General features: G+C 38.0%; 3 protein-coding genes across 3 annotated transcripts; 2 read left to right on the forward strand and 1 right to left on the reverse strand.

The window, feature by feature from the left end:
- Window positions 1–209: 209 nt before the first annotated feature.
- LOC112195942 (metacaspase-1) lies at window positions 210–2562 on the forward strand. The gene is made up of 5 exons (XM_024336184.2): window positions 210–771; window positions 1323–1653; window positions 1792–1912; window positions 2020–2223; window positions 2339–2562. The coding sequence occupies exons 1-5, from the start codon at window positions 423–425 to the stop codon at window positions 2396–2398; spliced, it is 1065 nt and encodes a 354-aa protein (XP_024191952.1). The 5' UTR covers window positions 210–422; the 3' UTR covers window positions 2399–2562.
- Window positions 2563–6796: 4234 nt separating this feature from the next.
- LOC112174368 (superoxide dismutase [Fe], chloroplastic) lies at window positions 6797–9132 on the forward strand. The gene is made up of 9 exons (XM_024312128.2): window positions 6797–6958; window positions 7034–7086; window positions 7178–7252; window positions 7524–7712; window positions 7954–8125; window positions 8239–8357; window positions 8456–8482; window positions 8596–8619; window positions 8718–9132. Exons 1-9 carry the CDS (start codon window positions 6865–6867, stop codon window positions 8925–8927), a joined length of 963 nt encoding a protein of 320 aa, XP_024167896.1. The 5' UTR covers window positions 6797–6864; the 3' UTR covers window positions 8928–9132.
- Window positions 9096–11738, reverse strand: LOC112174358 (cell division cycle 20.3, cofactor of APC complex). Its single transcript, XM_024312121.2, has 8 exons — window positions 11552–11738; window positions 11332–11430; window positions 10921–11109; window positions 10268–10534; window positions 10068–10170; window positions 9634–9950; window positions 9390–9554; window positions 9096–9287 (listed from the first exon to the last, which is right to left on the reverse strand). The coding sequence occupies exons 1-8, from the start codon at window positions 11708–11710 to the stop codon at window positions 9144–9146; spliced, it is 1443 nt and encodes a 480-aa protein (XP_024167889.1). The 5' UTR covers window positions 11711–11738; the 3' UTR covers window positions 9096–9143.
- Between the last annotated feature and the right edge of the window lie 8062 nt (window positions 11739–19800).

The following is a 19800-nucleotide window of genomic DNA, read 5'->3' on the forward strand; positions in this document are numbered from 1 at the left end:
CAGCTAACAAAGCAAATACGAAAACAAGGTTAGCTTATGATTCTTCATGATTCTAATCACTTCTCCCGCAGTTATTATCCCTTGAGCCTAGTACGTCTTGTCCAAGCTGAATTTTCAATTATTATTTTGTTTTTTGGCAAATTGCAAGATAAATTAATTAATCACATCGCAAATTGTCATTAGTCATTATTTGTCCAATTTGAAGAAGGCACGCCAGTCAAAGCTTCTCGTCTTCCTCGTCAGCTTCCTCTCCCCACCACCAACTCCACATTCTGCAACTCTAGAAAACCAAAGCAAACCCACCTTTAAATTCCCAATCCCATCTCCTTCTTCACACCCAATTGCTCATCTTCCTCAAATTCTCAATCTTTTCTTTGATTCAAATTCAAATTCTCAATCTTTTCTTCAAAATTCAATCCACCATGTTAATGCTGGTTGACTGCTCCAACTGCCACACACCTCTCCAGCTGCCAGCTGGCGCTCAGGTAATCCGCTGCGGCTTATGCAACGCCGTCACCCGCATCGCCGGAACCTCCTCCTCCTCCCGATCTCTCCTTCCTCCTCATCCGCAATCCCCCCACGCGCCGCCGTCTCCGTACGGACACTCGCCTCCGCCGCCGGCCCACGGACGGAAGAGGGCGGTGCTGTGCGCCGTGTCGTACAAGGGAACGCGGCACGAGCTCAAGGGCTGCATTAACGACGCCAAGTGTATGAAGTATTTGCTGGTCAACAAGTTCAAGTTTCCGGAGTCTTCCATTGTCATGCTCACAGGTAGCTCTTGATTTTTTTCTTCATTTTAAAGATTTGATTTTTATTTTAAAGTATTGATTTTTTGATATTGTGTGTGAATTGAACTGTGGTAGGCTTTATCTCCAGGTGGTCCTTATTCTAGATGCATTGCAAAATGGTTGAATTATTCCAAATTCATTGTAAATGAAATAGTACTTGTTTGTATGTTTTAGTGTTTGGTATATTGTTAATACTTCATTGGTGACCACTAGGTGTTATTACTAGGAAACCGTAATTGGCGAGTAGCAATGCTCAATCTGAAGTTCGCCTTAATTTCTACTTAATCTTCAAAACCATTGTTTTGTTTTTTTGGGTTTTATTCTTGTCATGTTGGTCCTGAACAACTGAATTTGACATTATGTGCGTGCACAGTATGCGTCGGTGCACAACTTGAAAATTAATGACTGCTAGTAAGAACTGGTTTTGAAATTGATAAGGAACCACTGTATCTTTTAGAATGTCTTTAGAAATTGTTCCGAAAAAAGTAATGCAAGATAGCTTCTGATCTTAATCTCTATCTGCATTACTTGTAGAAGAAGAAGCTGATCCTTTTCGACGGCCAACCAAACAAAACATGAGAATGGCACTGTTTTGGCTTGTGCAAGGTTGTCAAGCAGGGGATTCTTTGGTGTTTCATTATTCGGGGCATGGATCACAGCAGCGGAACTACACTGGAGACGAGGTGGATGGATATGATGAGACACTGTGTCCCACGGATTATGAGACTCAGGGGATGATCGTGGATGATGAGATCAATGCAACAATTGTTAGACCTCTTCCTGCTGGAGTTAAACTTCATGCTATTGTAGATGCTTGCCATAGTGGTACTGTGCTAGATTTGCCATTTCTCTGTAGAATGGACAGGTAACTCACAGTTTTATATATTTTGTTGCTTAAATTTGTTATGTCCTTGTAGCACACTTCAATTTCTTCTTAGAGACTTTTCTGCTTATCGTTGCTCTGATATCTGTTTGATTGGTGCATTCTTCTGTGTGGATGTAGAAATGGGAGGTACATATGGGAGGACCATCGTCCTCGATCAGGTGTTTGGAAGGGAACAAGTGGTGGTGAGGCCATTTCCTTCAGTGGCTGCGACGATGATCAGACCTCTGCTGATACCTCAGTAAGTAGTGGACAAAAGCTTTGAACAGTTAATTCAACTAAAGTGCCAATGTTGCCTTTTCTAGCATAAGGTTACTAAGATAAAAGCCAACACTTCACTGAACACAGGCTCTGTCAAAGATTACCTCAACTGGTGCCATGACTTATGCTTTCATCCAAGCCATAGAGCGCGGACATGCAACCACATACGGAAACATGTTGAATGCAATGCGATCCACCATCCGTAACACTGATGGTGGTGCTGGAGGCGGTATTGTGACAACCCTTATCTCCATGCTTTTGACAGGAGGGAGTCTCGGAAGGTTGAGACAGGTATGATTATCAATGCCTTTAACATGAGTTTGACCATACATGGGATCCAAGTTTGTGGGTGTGTCTATGCTGATTTCAGTTGGCATCTCTAACGTTCCTTTGGTTTTTGCTGCAGGAACCACAGCTAACTGCCGATCAACAATATGATGTGTATACAAAACCTTTCTCCCTATAGGGTATTAATAGCAATATTTTCATCCTACTGCTGCCCCAACCTCCCAGTAGTGTTCTGTACGCATGTATAGTTCTAGGACCCAATTTTGTAATCTGCAAGTTCTATTGTATGTGACTGTCAATGTTTGATCTTCAATATATGCTAATGTTCTTTAATTCTTTCAATATCTATTCTGAAATCTGTATCTGAAACTTCCATCTGATGATGGAATTGTTCCTTATTATATTGAAAATTAGTGCAGACAGAATGATTCTCACCTAATCTCCTCCATATCCTTCATACAGATTTCATGAATACGACGTTTATCCAGTACTCCATTTCCAATTATTCTATAAGATAGAGAATCCTATCTTGACTACAATTTTCACCTAATCTCTTTCCTATAAGAATGAATGACTTTGATCAAATATGGAAAACATTATGCTAAGATTGGGTCAAAAGTTGAGACATTTTTCTTAAACAATAAGTAATCAGAGAAGTAATACGGACACAGATTATTATTAGAACTTGCATTACAATATGCTAAGATTCTCTCAACATATAACAAATAAGAATAATGAATCATAATTATCTGGAAGCCATTCTTAGATATACTTGTTATGCATCTACATCTTCTACTTTCTTGCAGTGCTCTGAGTTGGCTTTTTCATTAACTGCACGCATTGCTTCTTATACCTTGCGCTGTCCTTGATAGCCATCTCCTTTTAGAACTGCAGAATGTATATATCTTTTAGTTTTCCTTTTTGTTTCGAAATAAACGAGTACAAGAAAACTGAATAGCAAGTTTTTGATTGAACGTGGAGAGAGAATTTGAGAGATCACATACCCTTTTCTTTGTTTGAGGGAGTTGGCACCACATTCGACCAAGTTGCTTACTTGTTTCCCCAAATGAAGAGGACTTAACAGAACCCCGAGTTGCCATCACAAAGAAAGCATAAGAAGTGCATGACCTTATGGAAACCTATGCCTTCTTAGCACCGTCTCAAACACATCATCAGTCTTTTGATTCTTTCCTCCATGCCTCTTCTTCCCACCAGGCCTTAACTGTGACGACAACATTGATATTCGAGGAAAATAGTTCACTGGAGATATCACCCCACTTCTCAGCCTCTCGTCACAATTGGTCCAGTACTACTGCCACCTCTTCAGGAAATTGACTATTCTGATCTTCTAGTTCTTGAACATCATTTGGTGGTGTCACATATGAAGAAAAACTTGAACTTTGACATGAACGATGTTCATTTTCGGAGTAAGATGCATCTGCGCCAAGAGTGTTAAACAGGCTGTTGTTGTAATCAGTGATATGTTTATCCTATTGAACTGAATTGAGAATTTCAAATTCCCAGTGTCGCCTCCGACTTGAATGGTGTCTCCGGTGAGAAATCCGGAGAGTTGGAGAGGAGTTGTGGGCATCAACAACGAATTTAGGGATGATTGGTCATTATTTTGGTCTAGTCCAGTGTCTGCCATGAATGGTAAAGAAAGTTCAGTATTGCGGTTTGCCGACAAAAAAGGTGTAGAGAAAATCAGAAAAAGTAAAATGAACGTGGGTACCGGGTAGTAAGTTTGTGTGGGAATACTGTTGAGTAAAGGTGAATTGTTGCATTGTTTGAGTTTGTAATTGCATGGCGTCATTTGACCGCTACAAGTCAACATGACAAAATTTTTTCTTTGATTTAATTTTCATTTCTAAAATATGTCGACTATAAATCTCATCCATTATGTGATCTTTAGAACCCTTGACAGGCGATCTCTTTACCGTTAGATTTGCGGATTGTCACTTTGATGAAACAGTCTTCCCGCCATTAGGAGAAGATAAGAACATCACCGTTCGTTATTCAAAAAATAAAAAAAAAAACATCACCGTTCTTGATGAACGACGTGAATTAACATGAAATGTCCCCACTATGTCTCATATTGATCCCCAAACCGCATGAAAATAGTGAAGTGCGGACAATTCTAGATGTATAGCGTATAGAATACAATCATGTTGGGGGACACTCCAACATTTGAACCCACTCCCGAGAATAGAGAAATCTCGGTAAATTTAGTGAGGTTTAGAATCAGAATGATATTATCATCGATGATATTTTAGTATTTGCGGTGGCCACCAAAATTATAATAAGCGGTGATCTCGAACCTTGCTTTGTTGATCAATATCAATGAAGAGACAACTGGCCAGAAAAGAAATAAGTAATCCGGGTCAAATTAGATTCCTTGACAAAGAGAAAGGTGTTTGGACCTGTTGTTCCTACACCTCCTATGTTAAACCCATAGAATTTAAATGGGTATTTGTAAGGAAGCATAATGAGAACAAAGAAATTGTGATACACAAGGCTTGTCTAGTGGCGCAAGAATTTTCTCAACGCCCTATGGTTGATTACGAGGAGACGTATTCTCCCATAATGGTCGTCATAACGGTAAAGAGAACTGTATCGGTACAAGAGATGAAAATTAAATCAAAGAAATGGAGTCCAAGCACAGTGCGGATGAAATTTTGGTCCATCAACCAAATTACATCCAGAAAGTGTTAAGATGCTTTAATGAGGATAAAGGCAATCGTGAACTTGAGGTTACAGGGAGACAAGGTGAAACGTACTGGGACAACAAAGAAACAATATGAGGATAAACGTATAGTTAGCCATCTCCTTGTAGAACTGCAGAATGTATATTGAATGAGGATAAACGTACTAGGACAGCAAAGAAACAATATGTGGTTATAGGGAGACAAGGTGAAACTGGAATTACCAGTGACATTGAGCAAGAAGACACTCTACATCTGCCTTTTGTGAAAAAATCTCCATTTTGGAAAATGCTGGAATCCATGGATGCATTCAAAAGGTTTCCGCAATAGCCACGTTTTAAGCCCTTACTGAAGGTTAAAATGTTATGCCGTGAAGGACTATCCCTTGGAGTCTTTCTAGGATGAGTAGATTTATGCCGAGTCATTAACCATTAGATGTTTCTTTTTTCTTCTGAATTACTAACCGTTGAGGTACTAAACTAAATCAAATCAATGAACAAACTAAATTTGTCAAACATGAACCGTTCATGTTCATAATTGATAAATCACGATTATAAATGTCCTAACGATTTTCAATTTGGTTGAAAAATTGCATAAATAACCTACACATGAATATCTAAATATTTAGCAGTTGATTTGAGGAAATAAGAGGGTCATATTAGGATTGGGTTGGAATGTTCAATTATGTTATTACTCCCTCCTTTCTACGTGGCTTTCTTCTTGTCCGCTTCCTTCCTTACCTTATTCAGATTGGGTAATCATCACGCACTCAAAGGAGGTGCGCTAACCGACATGATAGAAAATTTAAAAAGATATTTTGCTATTTACAGCCGATAGGCCGTTCCCTAGTCCCTCTAACTATCAAAGCTAGTAATTTCATTCTATTTCTTTTTCGAGGATGCCCAAAACCAAATTTTCTAGAAATAATGGTTTATTTTTTCTTTATTCATCAAATAATGAAATGTTGCAAAATATATTGTTTACTACTTTCTGTTACACTAACCAAAATGATTTTACTGTTTAAGGAAAACTGAATTGGGAGAGAATTAAATCGTACTTTCATTGATAATATGAGCCTCTTTATGTAGAGGATTACAAGCATAGAGATAAAGTTTTACATGGAAATATAATCGTACATTGATTGGATATCTCCTAAGATTCTTCGAGAATATCTCTAATATAAACTCTATTTCAACTAGAGCAAGTAACCTCGAGTTTGGGTCAGACACATATTCTGGATTTAATTGAACATTTACATAATCTTTATTCATCAAGAAATTAAATTTTGCAAAGTCCTTAAGGATATAGCTATATAAGGCAGTCGACACCGATCTATTATTAATCGCCATGGTAGAGTGAAACTATTACAAAAATATTCTATACATTGTGATTTTCATTCGTTGACCGAATGGAATGATTCACTCCCTTATTACCTTTAAATGTTATTGAGTAACTCAAAGGTATGTAGGCACATATCTCTCACATTTGGATGAAAAATGTTAGAATTAACGAATGGGATGTAAATTGACAATTTTCGCCAATTTAGAATCTCAAGTATGTCTTCCAAAAAAACAATTCCTCAAGTTCGACGTGTCGTTTTTAACTATTGGGAAGCTAATAGAATGGCTCTACGAAAATGTAGACAGCCAAGGAACATTCTTATGACTCAGAGTCTTCCCTCGATGGCTCGATGCAATCAGGGGCCTTACAGGAAGTAAATTTGTTTAGTCCCTTAAAAGATTAATTATTTAATTTATAAAATTTTACTGTATTTTTCTCCCTCATCATCTCGTGGAATAGGGTTATCAAGTTTTCCTCACCCGACCCGACCCGACCAGGTAAAGTTTATATATATTTCACTTGAGGCCCTCCCAGAATCTAAAATTCCCACTCTCTACTCTCTCAGTCTTCTCCTTTATCCGAAGCTTTCAAATTTTCCGACATGGTAATATTAGCAGTACTAGCAGCAGCTACAACACCACCACCTTTCGCTGCGCCCAATTCGCTAACTTCCGCACTGGGCCCACCATGGAAAGGTCAGTATCACTCTCTCCCCTTTTTCTCTCTCTGTCAAGGGTTTTGGGTTTAAGCTTTTAAGTTTCAATTTACAGGCCTCACTGGAAGTCTGGGATCACCTTCAAGCTTGCAATGGCTAAAGAAACAGGTTTTCCTCACTGAGCTTACTCTAGTGTCTTATAAAGTATTGAACTTTGAATTGGGTTTATGTAGTTTCTTGTTTGTTTTGGAATTTTCAGAGACAATGCAAAAGGAAAGCTGGAACAAGTAGTATCTGTGCCAAATTTGAGCTGAAGCCTCCTCCATATCCACTGGTAAGGTTTTAAGTTTCTAATTTGAGTGTGGATTTAGGCTTCAATCAGCAAGTACCAAACTTTAAGTTCATTATAAGGGAACATTTCAATCAAGTTTCAATCTTTTTGACCCTTCATTGGTTAGTATTGGTAAATGAGGAGACTGAGAATTTTAGCTGACAATGGCTGTGAAATTTGTGAACTGGGTTAGTTTAGATGACAATGTTGAGCCGGTTAATGTTGTGTTTTTCGAAATTGTGACGGTTTGGTTTGATTTGTAATTTTTGAGTAGGATGCGCTGGAGCCGCATATGAGCAAGGAGACTCTGGAGTATCACTGGGGGAAGCACCATAGGGGTTATGTGGATAACCTAAACAAGCAAATCGAAGGAACCGAGCTAGATGAATTGTCGTTGGAAGATATTATACTTGCTACACACAACAACGGAGATTTGCTTCCACCTTTCAACAATGCTGCACAGGTATGCTATTCATGAGATGATTATTTCGATAGAATTTTGAACTCCTTGATTGTTAAGGTAGTGATCGATTGAATCCTCCTATGGCGTCTATGACAAACGTCTATGACAAACTTTTTCAAGCATTTAGTGTTTACTTATGTTCTGCATCAATACCATCATGCATATGCTTCAGTGTCATTATTGAAAGAGTCATTTCAAAGTTAACTACCTATTCACGTATTGCTTTTTCACCTTTATGCAGATCTGGAACCATGACTTCTTCTGGGAGTCCATGAAACCAGGTGGTGGAGGAAGGCCATCCGGGGAACTTCTAGAACTAATTAATAGAGATTTTGGTTCTTTTGAGAGATTCATTGATGATATAAGGTTGGCTGCGGCTACACAGTTTGGTTCTGGTTGGGCTTGGCTTGCATGTGGGTTTGGCTTCCGATTGGCATGTCTTATTCTTTGCCTTTAAGACCGCAAATTCTGTTGTGACCCTGCATTTGGCATACAGTAATATTCTCTATTATTTTGTTTTCTTCAGATAAAGCAAATAGACTTGATGTTGAAAATGCAGTAAATCCTAATCCAACGGACGAAGACAAAAGGCTTGTAGTGGTGAAGAGTCCTAATGCAGTAAACCCCCTTATATGGGATTATTCTGTGAGTATCATGATTCATTAAGTTTTTCCCAACTTAAGTAATGAGATACTTCATAAGAAGTTCATATGGGTAATGACTTTTCTTATTGCTCAATGCAGCCGCTCCTTACCATCGATGTTTGGGAGGTATTTGTAATTTATCTTGTATATTCATGTCTGAAAATAGTTATATACTATATATGGGTTTGGTTTTTGCTGAATTGCTAAATTTGTTGTGGAAATATGTTTTGTTTCAACAGCATGCTTACTACCTCGATGTTCAGGTGAGACCCTGTTAATTAAACATGCAGTTTTCCTCTTATGAGAGGGTGTTAAATGGAACTCTGTCTAATACCCTGTAAATCTTTGGTTAATACTGCAGAACCGGCGAGCTGATTACATAACATTCTTTTTGGAGAAACTTGTTTCATGGGAAGCAGTCAGTTCTAGACTTGAAATTGCAAAGGCTCGAGCTGTTGAAAGAGAGGAAGAAGAAGAAAGGAGGAAAAGAGAAGAAGAGGAGAAATCATCAGATGGCGAAGTTGCAGAGATTTATGTGGACAACAAGAGCGATGACTCGGAGGCTGAATGAATTCAGTTTATTTCACCATGAGAAAACTGATAACAATTTTGAGTTGGTTGCCTTCTGTTTTGCTGCGACTGTGATAGAGTTTAGTTAGGCGGCATGTACTAATATGGTGCAAACAAAGGCAGATAAAAAAACAAGAGCTTGTACTATTTCCTTATTACTCATGTATACATGTAATGTTCTTAATATACAAACGGTATTAGCTGTACACTATCATGATCATCTTATTGGAGAAGTCTTATTAGACAAAAAACTGTCCAGAGCTGAGAGCCTTGAATTGTCAGCACATGGGGGTCCAAAGATGTTCCAAAACCGAAGAGTCCCGTCTGCAACAGCTGATACTAAAGTTAACCCATCAGGGCTCTGCAACAAAATCAATACAATGACCAAAGTTAGAGCCTATAAACTCTATCTACAACCACAAAACCTTAACGACTTAAGAAAGAAAATTGTGGGATGTCAAACCTGAGAAAGCTGAAGGACTCTGGAGGTGTGGCGCTTCAAGTTCCCCACTTTTTCCATGGAAGGATACCTCCAGAGGCATAGCTGATTCTTGATTTGCTCGCTCGGACTATAACCATGGCCACTCAGTATCTCTTTGTGATGCCTGTTCCACTCCAACCCACAGACCTGGATTGTTTTGTAACAGATTAGAATATCATAAAACCATTAAAAGCTTATAAGTTGAAGACTAGTTTCTCTAACTTACTTGAGAGTTGGTATCAATGGTGTTGATACAGGTCCCCATTTGTGTATTCCATAACTTAATACACCCATCTTCTGTGCCTCCTCCAGAGGCAAGTACACCAGACTGATAAGGACACCAAGCAAGCGCCTTGACTGCAGCACAATGGTCTTTGAAACAATACAAGTATTTCGATGAGTTCATTCTCGAGGATTCCCAAATGTACAAGAGGTTTTCATTGCCACCGCTTGCCAATAAATTGCCTGTTTCCGACCATTTCAAGCCACAGACTTCTTGAGAGTGTGCACGTAAATGGCAAGTCACATTGTTTCTTGCTCTGACTGTCAACATTAGGGAACAAATATAAGAAAAGAAAAGAAAAAAGCGAATAATTCCACTCAACCAATGATTTAGAATCAGAATAGAATAGCTTAGGTTTAGTAACAGTCACAAAATACCATCATGGTTAATAATGGACCGGTCTCGGCTGCCTGATGTTAATGTGTGACCATTCCAAGTAATGGTCGCTACCCTGCGATTATGGCCTTTTAGGCTTCTAACCTGTGTGACACATATAGATGAACAATGGTTTCAACTTCGTTCACCAAAAATGTCAAAAAGTAATGAGTAAACTAGTTAAAAATAATAAGAGCTTTACCAGCTTGGAAGCCTCAGCATCCCAGAGTTGGAGTTTCGAGCCCTTATATCCAACTGCCAAATATTTGGCATCTTGAGACCAAGCTAAACTTGTGGGGTGATCATTCTCATTGACATGAAACAGCTTACGTACATTTACTGTCTCCGAGTTCCAGAGGTATAAATCGAGGCCCAGAGCAACTGCAAGAACATTGTTCTTTCCCCAGTCCATGATGTTCATGTAAAAGTCATTTCTCATGTTTGGTGCATCCAGAACTCTACTTTCTCCCTACAGCAGCACAAACTTGGATATTGAATCATGTACACTTAGATTAGGGTGTCAAAAGGATATTGTATTCTGCACCATAAACTCACTTCAAGTCCGAAAATAGAATCTAACATTATGCACAAAGCATACAACACTATCACAATTGTCTCAAACTGCAGCTTCTTTGAGTTATCCTTTTCCCATTTTAAAGTTCATAAGCTCAGAAAACCACTGCAGAAACACTAAAACTATGCATGAAGCACACACCACTATAAATAGTATCTCAAACTTTCTGTCTATTTCAGTAATCTACATCCCTTTGTAAAGTTCATATGTTGACCACTAAACAGTAAATGACAGATAATTCAAGTCAAGGTTCAAGATTAATGCTTGAGATATTCCAATACCTTAGGCAAACTTCGAAGCTGAGTAGGTTTGATCATATTACTATCAAATTCATCACTCCGGCGCATCTCATCAACACAAAGAAGCGGTTTTCTACTAGATTTTGGGCTTCCCCTAAAAACCAACATCTTAAAAGGGTTCCCATCTGAATCCAAAGTCAGTTGGTCCTGCAATTTCTGTCTGTATGCCTCCTGCCACAACAGAAAAGAAAACCAAAACCCATCAAAAACCCAAAACACCCAAGAACTAGGACACCCATTTTCAGCATTCAAGGAATTCAAGTACTGCTTATAGCAAAAGTAAGAACTGAAATGCTCATCTAAAACCCTGACATACCCAATTCTTGATTTTCAGAACAATCATCAATCACAACATTCAAAAACCAAAACTGACAAGAAGCAAAGTGTTCATACATTGAAATTCGAGTTCCGATTCGGTACAGTTCGGTTCGTCAATAAGCTCTGGGCTTGATCAAGATCCATCAAACTCCTATTGGGTATAAACCGATCACCCTAAGAACAAAAAATTATCAATAAACCCAAAAAGGAACAGACTTTCCACAAAGAATGGCAAAGAGAATCAAAGAAAAGTGAAAATCTTGATGAACAAGAAAGAGGGTAGTGAATATTTTACCGGAAATTCGTACTGGGTATTTGGGCTGCTGTTCATGCGAGTTGGGGAGTACCAATCCGATTGAACTTCCCACATGTTTTGATCAAATGGGTTTTTTTTTTTGAGTCCTTGGAGGAGGAGGAGAAAATCTTGAACCAGAAAGAATGGGAATGCAGGCATTCCAACAACTCCCGCCAAATAGATTTATAGGTGGGGGGAGGAAAATCCAACCGTTGCTACTTTTGGGACCAAGTTTGGGCCTAAACCAAGAGAAGGGAAATGCTTAACCGAACCCCTTTGTTTGTTTTCCCCATTTACTTTCGAATTTTTTTCTTTTTAACATATGCAAGAAATTGACTAAACAATATTAGCTCACTTTCCCAAAAAAAAAAAAAACATAAATTAGCTCAATTATTGTTGAATAACGGTGAAGAAGGTTGTTATGATTTACCTATAATCAAAGAAGAAATAGTAAGGAGCCAAGTAATATGGGAAATGTACGATACAAATTGTATATTTATATTGATCTCATTAAATTATTCCTTGAGAAGTTTGGCAAACTAATTTCAATTGATTTTTGTTCAATATATTCACATATTACATGATGCATAACTGGTACGAAAATAATAATGGTGGTAGCTTTTTTACTCTTGGAGTTTGTACCCACTGGTTGATGACATTTTCATGATTATTGCATCTACAGATCAGTGATAAATGATGAAGGCTTTGGGGATGTAAAAAAGATGGAGCATGAGTATTCAATTTCTGCATATTTTAGGGTCACCACTGTCAATTTTTATAACTCTAATAGATCATAGTGACCACATGATTACTAGGACAATTTTCTATAGTTGATGTAATTAGACTATGCTGACTCTTCCCCTGTTAAGTTTAGAGAACTAAAAACCAAGTTTGAGCTCATCTCATATGGCCATCTGCTTTCAAATTAAAAGCACTACAAGTCCAAACCAACAAGTGATATGCAACACTGATCAGTTTTTGAATGCAAACATCTATCTCTGCATTCAAAGTATTCTCGTATTAATTATAGTATCAAGAACTTATTGATGGAAATGACAAAGGACAGTCGCAAGAGCTGACAAACCATGTTCACTTGTACATAGATTACTAATGAAAGGTTTCCAAAATAGGAGTAAAATTCTCACTATCCATTTTACAATCCACACTTCATGTTTGAAAAAATAATTTCGTATTTCCAAAAATGCTTCCTATAAATATATGATGAAACTCCTTGGCTTTATGCATCAGTAACAGCGGCCTGCTCGAGTTTCTCAGCCTTCAACAAGATCTAAATGTATAAGACAGAAAAAGGAAATTGTGATGACTGTGGCCTGTGGGAATAGCTGAGCCAAAAACATATTAGTTAGGACAAAATCCAATCTAACACCATCAAACCATGAACAGCCTTATAAATGTGATACCCAAAACAATCATAACACATTTTCTATGTAAAACAAAGAATAAGTAGGATTATAACTATAGAAACTCTTGCAATTAGACATGGAGCAGCATAGCAATTGTATGTGTCATACAATTCATTATATTTTCTGCAAAGTACAAATACAAAGTAACCGGGTTTTACGAATTTATACCCATGCCCAAGGCAGTGAGCTCAACATCATTGCACTTCTGCAATAAAGACTATATTAGAGCATTTCCAGCGGTGGTGTCAAAATTCACTGTGGAGCTCCAACGAATACAAAAGGTAGATTTCATCATCTTCAATCCATCCTTCAAATCCACTGTGGATAACAATTCTTGGTTTCATATGTCAAATTTGACAGCTCAAGTCATCTGTCATTTTATTGTTTCTTCCCTTCTCCTCTTTCATGCTACCCAGATCATAGTCATTCATGATCCTTCTCGTTTCTCTATTTCCTCCTACAATATACAAATTTTCATACCCAAACCTTCATGGATCATTTATATGAAACCAAAAATTAAATCTTCATTCAGATTTGGAGAAAAAGAGAGGAATAGAGTTAGAGTTTGGAGTCAGAAAGAAAAATTGATGAATTGGATTCAAGCAGCTCCGATCAGATCAAATCCCGAGCAATCAAATCATAGTAGTGGTGCGATGGTTGATCATAGTGTTGAGGTCACGATTGTGTTTGCGATGTTGGAATTTGGGCTACTTGTGGTTGCTTGAATATGTTATACTCTGTTAATAACTCAATATGGTTGCTTTTCTAATCACCCATAAAAAGCTAGAAGAAGGCGAAGAGAAACAGGAGAAGAAGATGGAGAGAAAGAAAGCGACAATGCAGTTGTGTTTTAATAAAATAAATAATAATAATAATAAAATATTTATTTATTTTAACCTACAGGTTGGAGTGTAAAAGAGTTTTTATCACCGACGGGGTTGTAACTTTAGTGCACCAGACAGAATGATACCTAATTTTTCAAAATAATCAAAAATGTACCTAAACTTTTAAAAACAAATCAACTTGATACCTCCGTCTATGTTCCGTCAATAGTCCATCAATTGAAAGGATATATCAGAAATTTCACATCACCTTAATTTAAAATGACATAATTGCCCTTTATTAATCATCTTTTAGCTCTTTTTTAATGTTTTCCTTCAATTTTGCTGGTATACATGTGCATCTCCAATCCAATAAATCCATAAACCTTTTCAACTATCTATTCGTTTTTCTCTTTGGAAACTAGAGATGGCAATTAGGTGGATAGGGGATGCGGGATCACAATACCATCCCCATCCCCGGAGTCATTCTCCACTCCAATCCCCAATAAAAATATATAGGGGATTCTCCGTCCCCATTCCCACTGGGCACTAAGTTTCCAAACCCGTCCCAAATTCCAATAAGAATTTAATAAATAAAATATTTTTTTCTCATATTTCCTTTTTTAAAATCAAAATCTACAACCAATAAAATTAAAACGTGATTAAATTCATAAATCATAATTCAGTGAGTGTAAAAATCAAAACAACATTAAATTAAAAGTGTAGTCAGTAAATATATATATATATATTTGTTATTTATATTATAAAAAATAAATTTATATATTTATATATATATATATATATATTCATTTCTTGATCTATTTCTACACGTCAATACTATTGCAGTGGGTAATGATCATGAAAAATTTAGCTTTTTGAGTTGGTAGTTATGGAGTAACAGAAATCTGCACAGGCACGAGGAAAAAACGCCTACACCGGATGAGCTTTGTCGGCAGGGGAATGGCATAATGAATTCCTTGCTTGTCAAATTACAAGAGCCCAGCAACCTTTGACACAACTCTCTCTAGTATCCTGGAGCCCACCACAGCTGGGGAGCTTGAAAATGAATTTTGATGGAGCATGTGACTGGGCGTTGTATTCAGGGACCACCAAGGAGGGTTAAAAGGAGGTATGGCAGTTCCCCAGGTCGTTGGATTACAACCAAGGTCAGTTGAAGCTCTTGCCTTGATTCATGGCATTCGATTCACTGCTCATGTGGGGTTTAAAAGATTGGAAGTAGAAGACAGAAGGTGATGCTCTGTCCATCATTAATTCTTTACAAGTTGATTGTGATGATTTTAGTTTTTAAGGACATCTCTTAGATGAAGTTAGACTTTTAGTACAGTCGTTTGAGTTTTGTAGTATGCATTTTGTGAAGTGGGAAGGCAACAACGTTGCTCACCGCCTTGCAAAAGAGGCATTGAAAGTTAGTCAACCTTTTCTTTGTTTAGAGTCGGGGCTATCTTGGCTAATTCAGTGTGTCAGTATAGACTTTCAGTTAAAAGTCTACGTGTGCAAGATTCCTCTCTTGGTGTAGAATCTTGTGTTCTATCTCGTTGTATTTGCGTTCGTTTTGAATGAAGTTCTCTTTTGATAAATAAATAAATATATATATATAAATTAAATATATATACATATTATTGGGGCGGGTTTGGGGATGGAGATCACAATACCATCTCCGCCCCATCTCTAATCTTAAATAGCAGGGATTGGGAATCCCCATCTCCATTCCCCATTTGTCTATGAATTCTCTTCCCATTAGGAGTGGGTATCCAATGAAGCTCCACCCCACTGGAGATTTTTGCCATCCCTACTGGAAACATCTCTCTCGTATCTATCCGGAGAAAGGAAGTTAGTTTTTTGGGTCTCCATCCCTTAAATGAGAACTACCAATAATTAAGAAAACATTAGCTATCTGGGTTCTTCATATGCATTGACAATTCCTTATGAGCTGTGTCAAATTCAAATTTACCTAAAAATTTTTGACCTCTGGTCTTACAAATAGCTCCATCAGAAATTTAGATGCATCATTCTACAACAAAATTTGATACAATAAAAGATTGATGAACTTGGAGGAAACCCAAGTCACATCAAGAATTAAGTTCATATTCAAGAACCCAAAAATCTCCAGCAACTCAAAATCAACAATCCAAATTGAAAATAGTGTCAGAACATTTCAAGAAGGTACGAAAACCATAAATTGGAGGACACGTATTCCAGTAACCCATCGACGATTAATTTTCTATCCAATAATCTCAAACACTCAAAATTATTAATCCTAATTCAGATTAGTATTAGCACCAAAAATCCCCCCTATTCTATAAACTATAACAGCCTATCAAGAATGTCAAAAACCATGAAATCCAAAGAACCTACCCAAATCACTACACATTCAACAATCACTCGCACAGAAACCATCCACATTCATATCATAAATCACCTAATTCTGAAATTTCCTACAGCCCAGTTGAACCAAACCAAGATTTAACAAACCACAGTACACTATGAGAAAGAATAAAAACCCTGAAATTTCATAAAGCCCCAATTTATAAGTATTACCAGGCTTCTGATTTCTAAACAACCAAATTCATAAGTTTTTTCAGGCTATTGATGCATATAAACTTTGTTTTGTGCTTATTGTACATAATGTTTTTACACATTGAAATTTGAGTTCCGATTCGGTATAGTTCTGCTTGTCAATAAACATTTGAGCTTGATCAAGATCCATCAAACTCCTATTGGGTATAAACCGATCACCCTAAAATATGCACAACAACAAGAAATAAACATTTTGTTGGAAAATCGTTGTGTATTGGGCGTACTGTGAGGACCAATCCGATTGAACTTCCACATGTTTTGATCAAATGGGTTTCTTTGAGTCCTTGTTTACTGCTCTCTGCAATGAAGAAGAGGAAGAAGGAGAAGAAAATCTTCAACTAGAAAGAATGGGAGGGCTGGCATTTCAACAACTCCCCCCACCATATAGATTTATGGGTTAAGAAAGAAGATGCAACAGCTGCTACTTTTGGGGACAATTCATATCAACACCGGGCTGTCTTTGGGCTTGGGAACAAAGAAACTTTAGCCTCGGGGCTAGGTTTGGCCTAAACTAAAGGGAAAATGATAGAGACACTTTGTTTTATCTTTTAATGCAAGACAACAGATGATCGAAACTTGTGCTCATTCATCCAAGTATCTAACCGTTATCAAAATAAATAGACTTTTTTTGTCGAAGAATGATATAAATGAGAATATTAGCGAAGAAGGTTGCTAGTATAAAATATATATATGATTAAAGACTAATCGATGTTTGGTAAGACTATCTAAACCTTCTTACTGATTAAATCAACTCTTGTCTTCACAACTGGTCGTCGATGGGTAATGTATAAGGATTAAGATTAGACTTACGATGTACTAAAACAAAATAGAAAATTAAAGCTATCCTTCATGAAAGAACCGTAATTTACCCGATTTTGCTCTGCCCATTGATGGATCAAAAGAAGAAGAGAAGGCCTAGCATGGGAAAGAAGAGCCTGTCAAACTAGCCAGGATGATTGCCTGGCCAAGCATGAGCTTTGAACTATGAACACAGAGCTGAAGTCTCTAATGGAAGAGCAGGCAAGTCATCCTTGGCTACCAAACAAGACTCTTGTTCCCATGCAAGTCCTCTCTTCCTCAACATTCACGATCACTCTCTACAATGGAGGATGTGAAACACTGCATTCTAAACTCTCTAAAATTATAGCCTGTAAAGCTGAAAAATATTACATCATTTCTGTTTGTAGTATGTCACTTGTGTGTTTGCACAATTTGGCTGACATGATGGAATAAATTCCTTGAGGGAAGAAAAGGGAAAGTTCATGGGGGTCAATCTGGGACACTGATAAACCAACTTGATCAATTTGTGTTGACTTCCCATGATGCTTTGATTTTTTGGTCATGATGGTGATACAAATTTAGGGCTTTTTTTTAGAAAAAATAAGGAATTTGTTTCAGAGAAACTGAAGAGTGAATTGGTGAGTCTTCTTCTCATATTGAGGGGGTTTATATAGGGTTACAAAGTAGTGTAAATTTGCCCTACATACATTAGTATATTTGCTACACAATTTCTCTACCTCTCAATGTGCATTTCATATAAACCACACATTCTCCACTTCTTAAGTGCATACTCCATGATATAGACATTTTACCTATTTACTACAACACTCCCCTTGGATATATCATGTCAGTAGTATTGTCTTGGAGGTGCGCTTCTAATTTGCCTCGTTAAAAACCTTGCCAAGTAATAAAACCCTGTGGGAAAAACAACCTTGGTCGAAGGAGAAAAAGAGCACAACGCGCGTTGAGTGTGGAGTTTGTTTCTGGATAACATGGTGCTTCTCTTGTTGCCTCATTAAAAACCTTGCCGAGTAACAAAAACCCAGTGGGATAAAAATAACCTCGGTCGAAAGGGAAAAAGAGCACAACACACCCTTCACGCTTTTGAGATGAACATGTAGACATCTCCCCCTGATGTCTGTGTCTTCCCCTGATGACAACGATCATGGGAGTTCAGATAATTTCCGCAAGCCAATTCTTGCCACATGTTTCTCGAACGTGGATTTGGGCAATGACTTAGTGAACAAGTCTGCCACATTGTCCTCAGATCGAACCTGGTTCACCTTGATCTTGAGGAGCTTCTGTTGTTGCTGATTGTAGAAGAATTTGGGCGATATGTGCTTGGTGTTGTCGCCTTTGATGTAACCTTGCTTCATTTGTTCAATGCAAGCAGCATTATCTTCATAAATGCTCGTTGGCTCATCTGTGGTAGACTTCAAACCACAATTGCTTCGAACATGCGTAACTATGGATCGAAGCCATATACATTCACGAACTGCTTCGTGAAGAGCAATAATCTCTGCATGATTTGAAGAGGTAGCGACTAGGGTCTGCTTTGTAGACCTCCAAGATATCGCGGTTTTTCCCATGGTGAAAACATAACCAGTTTGGGAGCGACCTTTGTGTGGGTCAGAGAGGTACCCAGCATCAGCAAAACCTTCCAAAACACTTATATCGTTTTGGGATGGGGAGAGGGAACGCAATCCACTATGTGTGGCGTTCCTGACACTTGATGGGTCCGAATCCATCTTCTTTCTGTAGGGATAGAACAAGCCCATATCGATCGTACTACTTAGGTATCGAAAGATATCTTTAACACCAGTCCAATGGCGTCGTGTTGGCGCAGAGCTATATCTAGCTAGCAAGTTCACAGCGAATGAGATGTCTGGTCTCGTGCATTGTGCTAAGTACAATAATGCACCTATTGCACTTAGGTAGGGCACTTCTGCCTCTAGCACTTCTTCATCGTTATCTTTTGGACGAAATGGATCCTTCTTTGGATCAAGACTACGGACGACCATTGGGGTGCTTGAAGGCTTAATTTTGTCAGTGTTGAAACGCCTAAGCATCTTTTGGGTATAAGCTGATTGATGAATCAGGATACCATCTCTACGGTGCTCAAGTTCTAAACCGAGGCAAAACCGTGTTTTCCCAAGATCTTTCATCTCAAACTCGGATTTCAAGTGTTCAGCGGTTTCCCTTAACTCTTTAAGGGTGCCAATTATGTTCATGTCATCGACATAAACCGCTACTATTGAAAATCCGGAACTTGTCCTTTTTATGAACACACATGGGCATAGTTCGTTATTGACATATCCCTTACCAATCAAGTAGTCACTTAGACGGTTATACCACATTCGTCCGGATTGTTTTAATCCATATAGTGAGCGTTTCAATCTAATTGCAAACGCGCTCCGTGGATTAGAGCCACTTGATTTGGGTAGTTGAATTCCATCTGGAATATTCATGTATATCTCCGTATCTAGATCCCCATATAGATATGCAGTAACCACATCCATAAGCTGCATGTTCAGTTTTTCGGAAACTACCAAACTGACAAGGTAGCGGAACGTAATAACGTCCATTACGGGAGAGTATGTCTCCTCGTAGTCGATTCCAGGGCGTT

The sequence above is a fragment of the Rosa chinensis genome, chromosome 1 (genome assembly GCF_002994745.2).
Source record: "Rosa chinensis cultivar Old Blush chromosome 1, RchiOBHm-V2, whole genome shotgun sequence".
Lineage (NCBI taxonomy): Eukaryota > Viridiplantae > Streptophyta > Magnoliopsida > Rosales > Rosaceae > Rosa > Rosa chinensis.

Bases quoted from the DNA above. Each gene is read 5' to 3' on its own strand.
- LOC112195942 (XM_024336184.2), top strand. From the start codon at position 423: ATGTTAATGCTGGTTGACTGCTCCAACTGCCACACACCTCTCCAGCTG. The intron at 772-1,322 runs GTAGCTCTTGAT...CATTACTTGTAG, and splicing joins TTCCATTGTCATGCTCACAG to AAGAAGAAGCTGATCCTTTT. The intron at 1,913-2,019 runs GTAAGTAGTGGA...CACTGAACACAG, and splicing joins AGACCTCTGCTGATACCTCA to GCTCTGTCAAAGATTACCTC.
- LOC112174358 (XM_024312121.2), bottom strand. From the start codon at position 11,710: ATGCCTGCATTCCCATTCTTTCTGGTTCAAGATTTTCTCCTCCTCCTC. The intron at 10,535-10,920 runs GTATTGGAATAT...GTGCTGCTGTAG, and splicing joins AGCTTCGAAGTTTGCCTAAG to GGAGAAAGTAGAGTTCTGGA. The intron at 10,171-10,267 runs GTAAAGCTCTTA...TGTGTCACACAG, and splicing joins ATGCTGAGGCTTCCAAGCTG to GTTAGAAGCCTAAAAGGCCA.
- LOC112174368 (XM_024312128.2), top strand. From the start codon at position 6,865: ATGGTAATATTAGCAGTACTAGCAGCAGCTACAACACCACCACCTTTC. The intron at 6,959-7,033 runs GTCAGTATCACT...TTCAATTTACAG, and splicing joins ACTGGGCCCACCATGGAAAG to GCCTCACTGGAAGTCTGGGA. The intron at 8,358-8,455 runs GTGAGTATCATG...TGCTCAATGCAG, and splicing joins CCCTTATATGGGATTATTCT to CCGCTCCTTACCATCGATGT.